The 10,198-nt window shown below is 41.9% G+C and overlaps 1 protein-coding gene across 1 annotated transcript; it reads left to right on the top strand.

Annotated features, from left to right (window-relative positions):
* Positions 1 to 1,342: 1,342 nt before the first annotated feature.
* Positions 1,343 to 8,591, top strand: nop56 (NOP56 ribonucleoprotein homolog). The gene is made up of 12 exons (XM_084061335.1): positions 1,343 to 1,424; positions 2,247 to 2,336; positions 3,052 to 3,166; positions 3,378 to 3,542; positions 4,167 to 4,365; positions 5,546 to 5,733; positions 5,994 to 6,145; positions 6,271 to 6,371; positions 6,714 to 6,862; positions 7,089 to 7,210; positions 7,473 to 7,595; positions 7,845 to 8,591. Exons 1-12 carry the CDS (start codon positions 1,422 to 1,424, stop codon positions 8,091 to 8,093), a joined length of 1,656 nt encoding a protein of 551 aa, XP_083917461.1. The 5' UTR covers positions 1,343 to 1,421; the 3' UTR covers positions 8,094 to 8,591.
* The last annotated feature ends 1,607 nt before the right edge of the window (positions 8,592 to 10,198 follow it).

Below are 10,198 nucleotides of genomic sequence, written 5' to 3' on the forward strand. Positions count from 1 at the left end.
CAATGTGCAGAGCTGCTTTAGAACTAAAAATAAAAGATTGAAATAAGGGAAAGTGAGGATAATTCAGCCTAGCTGCTTTGGAACTAAAAATAGAAGATTGAAATAGAGGAAAGTGAGGACAATGTAATCACATTTGAGATTGTTTATATGTAGCCTAGATGAGGCCAACATTTGGCCCAGAAGAAGCACTGTATACATGAGGTTGTCTAAAATGTGTCTGTTGTTAATGTTGAAAAGACATTCATTGCTGACTTTATACAGAGGTCACGTGAACGTCAACATTGGACATTCAATCAGAAGACATCCCAAAATGACGTCATGAAAACATTCATTATTCATTGTAGGTCTATATTGTTTTACCAGTGTCTTCCCTTTGCTCAAGGGAAAACAGGAGGATGCTATTTAGAGAAGTCACAATTGATCTACACAGTAAAATCCTCAGTAAGTATCAATAATGTATAGATTTGAGTCAAGCCTCATTTTAAATTAACTCAGGATTAGACATTAGGCTACTACTCACATTTCCAGTTCCAACAACTTATTTATCACATCACAGTAGTAGTGCTTCTCAAAGTCTTCCTTGAAAAACTAATTTTAACAACAACAATCACAAAAAGCACAAAATCATTTCAGGCTCTATGCACAGCAGCCAAAATAAATAAATTAGGCCTCTACCTTACGTCCGTCACAGATGTTACCAATTATACTAATGAAGGCTCTGTTCCATTTAGTGTAACATGACAAAGTTCTCAGACTTTTTAATTTCAAGGACCCCCATAATAACTCTGAGAGTGTACAAATGGAACCAAATGGACCCTTACGGCTGATGTTAGCTTTAGTTCGTACTTAGTTAGCCACCCTAACATCAACTAATGCTTACACACCCGTAAGGGGCCATTTGGAACCCCCTCAAGGACCATGAGGGTACCTGGACCACACTTTTAGACCCACTGGTGGTGTAGCAGAGTGTGTCCACTAGTGAGCCAACATGCACAATAGTACTAGCAGCACCCTGACTCTGTTTGAACAGAATGGAACAGAGCCTTCATTAGTATCATTGGTAACACCTGTGAAGGAAGTGAGGAAGAGGCCCAATATCTTTCCAAAGTGTCTGCTGTGCATAGCCATAGATATATATCTATGTGCATAGCCCCCCTTGACACACATGAAAAGTTTGAGAACCACTGCTTTACAGAGAAGTTGACCAACTGACTTGACATTTCACGGCCAGTAGGTAGTGCTGTTGCAATGTTGGCCGTATTAAAGAGTCTCGCGATGACACAGTGAGACATCGCGGGACTCAAGTCACGTGTCATAGAGTGTAAAGCGCAGTGATCGGTCATTTCTCTTGAGGAACCGACCAGAGAGGATCTCTGGACGCGAGCTGAGCTGCTGCGTGGCGCAGCAACTATTCTATCATCATGGTGAGATTACAGCGCTCATAGGCCTCCAAATGACACGCATTTGAACCATGCTATAACTTCACATTTCATTTAAAAACATCCTGCATGAATTTATAATCCAAATGGACAGCTATTTATTTTTGTATTAATGTGTGTTGTTGACTTGGAAGGCCTAGCCTGGCTGATGTTAGCTTTAGCTCGTACTTAGTTATCCGCCCTAACATCCAACTAATGTTACGTTCAGTGGCTGGACAATTATGTTTTTGATTAAGATGCTAACTATACTTAATAACAAGAGGAGCTATATTAGTAAACTATAATTATGTAAATGTCTTGAATTGGCGCATGAAGTTAGCTGTTAGCATTTAGCCACGGTAGCAGTCAGCCGTGCACACACGTGGTTACCTCAAGAGGGCAACGTGGTTAACAAACTTTACCAAAACTTTAACTTTTTACATTTATTTCTGTAAGGGGACTTATAACAAAGATGCATCGTTGTAGATGTGAAATGTTGAAAGTAGCACATGAATTATGACGTAAAAATTGTTAAACCACGTGGCATCTGGCCACCTGGTACAATAATGTAAAATCTTTAACATTAAGGTACATGATGAGAAAATAACAGTATTGGCCATGCTCAATGATGTAATGATGTCAATATAATCTGTCAATCCCCTGAATGACTGTGCTGACAGCATCCTATTATCTGAACATCATGAGCTGACCTGGACATTAAACATTTGACTGTCATGGACATTTTCACTGTTTTTGTTGTAAGACTGTTGCTATCTTTGGACGGTTAACTTGAGACATAATTTCTCATTTTGTGTTCGTCTTCCACAGGTGGTGTTAAATGTGTTGTTTGAGCATGCTGCAGGGTATGCTCTGTTTGCTGTTAAAGAAGTGGAGGAGATAGGCATGCTTCTTCCTCAGGTATGAAGCAGTGGTGGGAAAAGTACTGTTTTACTTACGTAAAATAATCAATACGGCAATGTAGAAATACTCTGGTACAGGTAAAAGTCCAGAATTCAAAATGTACTTAAAAGTATTGGTATAAAAATGTAGTTACTTAAAGTACTCATAATGCAGACTCCTTTTCAAAATGTATAAAAATAAGTTAAATTATAATATAACTATTATATGTATCTTTTAAGATGAGATTAAAAAAATAAGAGTATTGGCCATGCTCAATGATGTAATGATGTCAATATAATCTGTCAATCCCCTGAATGACTGTGCTGACAGCATCCTATTATCTGAACATCATGAGCTGACCTGGACATTAAAATAGTTCACTGTTTTGTTGAGTAAGACAGGGTTAAGTGGTTATTAATCAGACTAATCTATTTAGAGGACTATAAAAAAGATCTATTGACACTTTTTGTCTATACACATACAAGAAGAAAAAAAACGCTCTAGTAACTTACTCTATATAAGCAAGATTAAGTTGGTTCTAATGTTTGGTTCCTGTATATATTTGGTTGATTGCCCAGTCATACCGCACACTGACAAATTAGTTCCTTTAAACCTATTTTATTGGTGCAAGAAGAAGCAAAATTTGAATTGGGTGAAGTCATCGTTATACTTTACCTGACCCCTGGTGGAATGAATGTGCAAATGCGTAACCCTTCAACATTTATTTTTCTAGGTCGAGGAAAGTGTCCTTAGTATTGGGAAGTTCAACGGCATGGTGAGCCTGGCAGCCTTCTTCCCATTCAAGTCTGCCCAAGCCGCTTTAGAAAACATCAACGCCATTTCTGAAGGTACGTTTTCCTTCAGTGAGCAGCCAGACATGCTCAATGATGTAATGATGTCAATATAATCTGTCAATCCCCTGAATGACTGTGCTGACAACATCCTATATATCTGAACATCATGAGTTTACTTGCATATATGGACTAGGTTTTTATTTGCCTTACTACTATAAATTACCGGTACATTTATTATATTGCCATTGTCCTCCCTTCCATGCAGGTGTGGTTCATGCTGACCTGAAGTTGTTCCTGGAGACCAACCTGCCAAAGGCTGGTAAGAAGAAAGCCATGCTGGGTGTCTCGGATGCCAAGATAGGAGCAGCTCTTCAGGAAGAGTTGGGTCTGTCCATCCAGACTGGTGGGGTGGTGTTGGAGATCCTTAGAGGTGAGGATAAGGCTTTTAAGGCCATCGGCATTTTAGGAAGCTGGTCCATTTTCAATCAACGGTTAACCTTATTTAGTATGTTAAAAGCATCATGCAGGCGATGTGACAAGTACAGTATGAAGGCCAACTCGCAAAGTCTTGACTATATTAATCCAAGACTAATTTGTCAGTTGGGTTATTGTTGAGTTTTAGGCCATTATTTAAAGTCATGATAAAATAATCCTTGAATAAGTTATTGACAAAATTTGCACGGCCATGGTTCCACAGAGATGTTAAGCAGATGTTGGCAATTTCTTTTGTTTAACATTTTGATGACATGGGAGAAAATGTAAACTAATAATGGGCCACTAACTGGAAGGTAGACTGTTTCTGTACACTGTATGGCTGAAGCGGTAAATAGACAATGTATTAACGTTGGTAACAATGTTATCGGAAGGATTGTCAGCGGCTGCATGCTGGTAGTGATTTTAAATGGACTGGGCTGTTGTGATGTTATTTGATGTTATCTGACAACTCCTGATGGTTTATACTGAAAGTCTGAACAGCCAGCGTGAACAACACTGGTCCCTGCCTTTGTATCACGTGACTCTTAACTACATTTTGTGGTGGTCTTCACCTCCTCAGGAGTGCGTCTGCACTTCCACTCCCTTGTGAAGGGGCTGACCGGCGAGGCTGCCTCCAAGGCCCAGTTGGGTCTGGGCCACAGCTACTCGAGAGCCAAGGTCAAGTTCAACGTCAACCGAGCTGACAACATGATCATCCAATCCATCGCTCTGTTAGACCAGCTGGATAAGGACATCAATACCTTTGCCATGCGTGTCCGGTAAGGGGCTGGGCTTCCATCGGACCAATGGGTCAAACTCAATATTCTAGTCAGTCTGAACTCTGAAGGGGATACAGTTGTAGAGCATAAAAAGTTGAACTGGTATTTAAAGTGACATTTCACTTTGTTTGGGGTCACTAAATAAAATTAGAGTATCAGCACTTCGTATCGTATAAAAAGATTGCCTGTGGAAGCAGACTGGCCCACAAGCAACCTCCCAGTGCTTGCCACAGACTGCACCCCCTAGTGTGCTGGCTGTATCAAAAAGGGAAAGACATAATTCTCTGCCCCTACACATCTGCTTTGCCAGCTGTTGGCTTGCAGGGATGCACTATTGGGACAGGCCATCTGTTAAGACTTTTGGTCATGGTTGAGCAGCCATGATATAAAATGTTAAACTGTTTAGCTCCATGTTAAAAACCATGTGAAGCCCCTTTTTTGACCACCCTGGACTGCAAAGCGTCCTTGGTGTCTAACACAGGGGGGTAGATTAAGCTCTCTCATAAACCTGTAGTGATGGCACAAAACCACACTGCGGATCCTGTCGGGAGAGACAACCTACACTTACGTTTTTTTTACAAGCTGCGTTATGTTAAATGTTTTCAGTGTAGATCATACATTGTACCACTTTTGCTTTAAGGGGTGCATAGATGTTTTAATTAGGGGAGAGTTTACATAGTTTGTGTATAAGTACATTCTATCAAGCATGTCCTTGAGTAGCTGGGAAATGTGCTGCCATATTAGCTAAGGGAACAAAAGTAACTTATGTGCTCTGTGAATGCTTACATTGTAAATGTTAAAGTACAAGGTTGGAGTAAATGGCACGGACCCTTGTAAATAGTTAAATGGTCACATAACTAGATTCCAAAGGGAGAGACAGTGCTACAAGGATACCAGGTAAATGTCAAACCTAGAATCTGCAAAAGCATGTTATCTAACAGTCTAGGCAATTGTCAAACGGTGTATGCTATGTATCTATAACAATACTTTGAACAAGTAGCAAATATAACTAGCATCCATCAAAAACGGGTGACAAAAAGTCATAGAAGGGAAACGAGGTCCCCTCGGCTTGGTTGATGAGGCAGTTTCACAGAACAAAAGCATTGTGAACGGTGCTTGGCTATTATAGCAACATATCAGATTATGTGCCCCTAAAAGGCTACCTTTTTTTCCACTCCAGTGAATGGTATGGTTACCACTTCCCAGAGCTGATCAAGATCGTGACGGACAACTCCATGTACTGCCGCATGGCCCAGCTGATTGGCAACCGGAAGGAGTTGTCAGAGGAGAGCCTGCCGGCACTTGAGGAGGTGGTGATGGATAGTGCCAAGGCCCAGGCCATCCTGGATGCTTCCCGCAGCTCTATGGGTAGGCAACCATTAAATGTAAAGGACAAATTAGCCACGAGAAGCCCTTTTTAAGACCATCATGGACTGATAAGCGTCCTTGGTGTCTAACACAGGGGGTAGATTAAGCTCTCTCATAAACCTGTGGTGATGGCACAAATCCACACTGCGGATCCTGTCGGGAGTGACAACCCACACTTTTTTGCAAGCTGCATGTGACAGACTGTTTTCAGTGTGTTAATTAAGACATGTTGTTCCTTTGATCCCCACCCCTTCCTCCAGGTATGGACATTTCTCCAATTGACCTGATCAACATAGAGCGGTTCTCTATACGTGTGGTGTCTCTGGCTGCGTACCGCCTTGAGCTACAGGAGTACCTCCGCTCCAAGATGAGCCAGGTGGCACCCAACCTGGCAGCCCTAATCGGAGACGTGGTTAGTAGTCTATTAGTTTGTACCAAAACTGGGTCCTTTTGAAATGGCTTTAGTGCAACAGAAGCCACATGAGAGTATGTTAATGCTTTCACAAACTGATATTTCTAACCATCTATGCCCCACAGGTAGGAGCTCGTCTGATATCCCATGCTGGCAGCCTGACAAATCTGGCCAAATACCCAGCCTCCACTGTGCAGATCCTGGGAGCAGAAAAGGCCCTGTTCAGGTACTGGGGCACCCCCTCCCTGCTGGGGCATACAGTGGCTACAGTGATGGCAGGGCTGGGCCGGCGCAGAGCAGGGTGACTGGAGAAGGCCCACTTGTAAAGCCTCCTCTGGAGTGATCCCTCTCACATACACCCCCCTCCTCATAGTCTGAGCAGCCACTTGACAGCACTGAGGTAGAGACTGAAACGCCAGTTTGTAAAAAGCTTGCAGTTTGTAGTCTGAGCAATGTGGCTTCAAAAGCCACAGCTGTCATTACATTTTTTGTAATGGCTATTAGCAACTCTTAAGTGTATATTGCTTTTAATGTGTTTATTGAAAAACAAAGTGACATTTTCCCACAGAGCACTGAAAACTAAAGGCAACACCCCCAAGTACGGCCTCATCTTCCACTCCACCTTCATCGGCCGCGCCGCCGCCAAGAACAAAGGCCGCATCTCGAGATACCTGGCAAATAAGTGCACCATTGCCTCGCGCATAGACTGTTTCTCTGGTAAGCAGCAGGGAACAATCTGTAGCCAGTGTTGTCTATTATCATTTAGGACATTTAACCGTGTGGCATGATTTGCAATGATGTACATTATTTTTCGTCAACAGCATTCAACCTTTGGGTTGATGGTGAAAAGTTATTTTCCTGAGCAAAGCCACTTAGTTCTGTAGGGTGATTGTCTTCTGCTCGCTCTGTGCAGTCAGCTGAATAGTTCCCTTTTTTTCTGCAGAGATCCCCTCAAGCGTGTTTGGAGACAAACTGCGCGACCAGGTCGAGGAGCGTCTGTCCTTCTACGAGACGGGTGAAGTGCCACGCAAAAACGTTGATGTCATGAAGGACGCTATGAAAGAGGTGTGTTCAGTTATGTCTTGTGGGAGTGTTGTGCAGTGAGAAGAAGTTTGGCTAATGAGGCCGCTTTGTGATTGTTTTGCGAAGACGTGGTTCTTCAGGTTAATTGTTTTTATGTTTTAACTTTGCTGTGAGTGATGACAAACACTATACCCGACTTGTTTGTGGGGGTACTGATTTAATGAGCCTGACGCAGCACAATACAGTGCACACTGTCATGCTCTGGTTATTATGAGTGTAACGTTTGCTCCCTCTATATTAACAGGCTGGTGACGTCACAGCAGAGATCAAGAGAAAGCTGGAAAAGAAAGAAAAGAAACGCAAGAAGCGTGAGCAGAAGTTAAAGGAACTTGACGAAGGAGGCGCCGAAACAAACGGCCAAGCAGAGGTTTGTTATGCTTTGGCAATATTGGACTTCATGCATGTTTTCAGTACGAGATGTCACCGCTCCCATGTGGTCATTTTCTCAGTGTACAACATGCTAGATCATGCTGACTCCGAACCATTGGCCGGTCCCATCCAATGGACCGGACCACTGAAGTGATTCAGACATAACTATCGTAGTAGGGATTTTTGATTTTATTTGGCTTTTGATAATAAATAAATGTTCCCTAACCTTGTTCTTTACTTTGGCTAGGAGGCGGTTGAGAATGGGGACACAGAATCCAAGAAGAAGAAAAAGAAGCACGCTGTGGAGGAGGCTCCCCCTGCGGAGGAGGCCCCTGCTCAGGAGAACGGGGCAGAGGGCGCCGAGACCCCAGCCAAGAAAAAGAAGAAACGAAAGGCAGAGGACATGACGGTCGAGCCAGCAGAGGAGGTCCCAGAGACCCCAGTGTCGGAGAAAAAGAAAAAGAAGAAAAAGAAAAAGGATAGTGATGACGAATAGAGAATTCGGAGAGACTGAAACCTGAGCTACTGTACAGTGTTGTTTTTGTTTTATATATATTTTGCGTGCTTTAAGCTGCAATCCATCAGTTATGTCTGTTCCGACTGAGGTGTAAATGCAACCATGTAAAATTACAATAAAGACGGCGGCGCATCTATTGAGATCTGATGTGCGGTCTGCTTCAATTAACTTTGCCATAGTCAACCAGTAGGTGTCATCATACCTCCACTGACATAATCTGCAATACTGATGGTCTGTTGATTAAAGTGAGGACCAAAAGATTGTACCTTAATTTTGAAACCAAGTGGATGCCATGTTGAAACTTTTTTTTTTTAAAGAAACCTCAATGCACTTTATGCTGAAGTGTTCAGACGTGTGCCTTGATGTGTTTTTCTCCCCTCAGTCATGTAAATAAATGCCACTATGTAGTAACGGTATCAATTGTAATTTTCATTGTATATTATCTGTGTTAACTTGATTAAAATCAGGCTTTTGGAACATGGTTGTTTACTTTTAAAGATCTAGATATCAGTCGATGACTTGCGTATATATGGAGAGTCACATGTCTTTGTATGGAAGACATGGGTTTCCACTTTATGGAGATTAAAGTATTATGCCAAGTTGGTCATTTGGACTAAGACAGTGTGGTTAAAATGGGCATAATGCAGAGGTCACCAAAAGGAATTGATAAGAACTTTACATTGTACTTGTAAGACCCGTTTGATATGTTCTGTTCTCAGCCACCTTGGCACTGAGAGGCAAACAAACTAAGTTTAATGGAATGCATTAAGTCAATGGAAACTGAGTGGACAAACAGCTTAGGAATAAACTACAATGAAATATCGTTCAGATAAACAAAACTTATGCTACAGTTTGAAGGTCAAATGTGAGTGTTGATGCTAATTGCTTGAAAGGGAGCATTGAAAAAAGAACTTCCAATTCCAAAAGATTGTGGAAAGGTAGTTTGACACGAACAGCTGAGTCACATTTTACTCTCAGTCCTTTTGATTCCTCGGGTGATGACTGTTTTTAATGTCCTAATCACACAACATCTATATATCGAGATGCAGCAGACTCCAGTTTTGCAGCATTTGCTGTGTCCACTACATGACTTTTGCAGCCACAGTGGAGGAGGATGGCGCAAGCTTTACTGGCATATGCAAGATGGGTCCAGTAAGGTTCCCAGGTTCTGACATGCTGAATCAGTGCAGCTTGGGTGGGAGGAAGGTTCTCAAGGGACCTGGTACCATTTGACCAACATCAGCCTTCCCTGACTATTGGAAAAGGAGTTCAGGTATCTCAAAGAATCTCTGGTCACCCTTACTTTGGAGCCTGAAAAGATCGACTTTCCATGTCCCAAGATTGGAGTATATGGTCATCATCATATACTGCACGCCGGCAAGAGCCGTGGTGGCCACAGCAGAGTAGATGAATCCTGACAGTGGCTAGTGACTAGTACTGTATGATATCATCCTAGTCAATGGTGTATAGAATAGTAATACTATATAGTATTACACTTTATGCTGAGCATTGTTGAACATACTGTATTAGCTGTAGCTGTAGGCCTATCATCATAGGAATTAGTTCTACTGTTAAATCATTCTTGTTTCAATAAAATTACATCGTAAGATTCATTGGTTGTTTCATAACATAGTAGCCATATTTGTGATAATCAAATTAGTGTCCTCTAGATAGATTAAATCATAAAGATAAGCATTCAAACATGTTTCTAATTGTAAAAAACATGATTTAGACACCAAGTTTGCATTCATAGCTCAAAATGTGGTTCAAACGTTATAGCCCAAAACTTTGTCAGGTGGCGGCCATATTGGATTTGGCCACTATGATGACCCTGAAGGTCGCTGGCTCGGGCACCCTTGCCAAATCATTAGAGCATGCCCTGGGTTACATCTGGGACAAATGTGGTGCTCTTAGATTGATTTGCGCATAAATATCCCTATGGCCCTGGACTGTAACACGTTTCTTTTAGCTGTTCTGTCAAATATCAAATTAGAAATTTTACACTTTACTATGTTTCCCTAATCATAAGTATTCTGAACATTTTGAGCACCTCAGTAAATCTGTAGCTCCAACGGTTTAGCAGA

This window comes from Gymnoscopelus microlampas, assembly GCF_963454915.1.
Source record: "Gymnoscopelus microlampas genome assembly, chromosome: 7".
NCBI classification, from domain to species: Eukaryota; Metazoa; Chordata; class Actinopteri; order Myctophiformes; family Myctophidae; genus Gymnoscopelus; species Gymnoscopelus microlampas.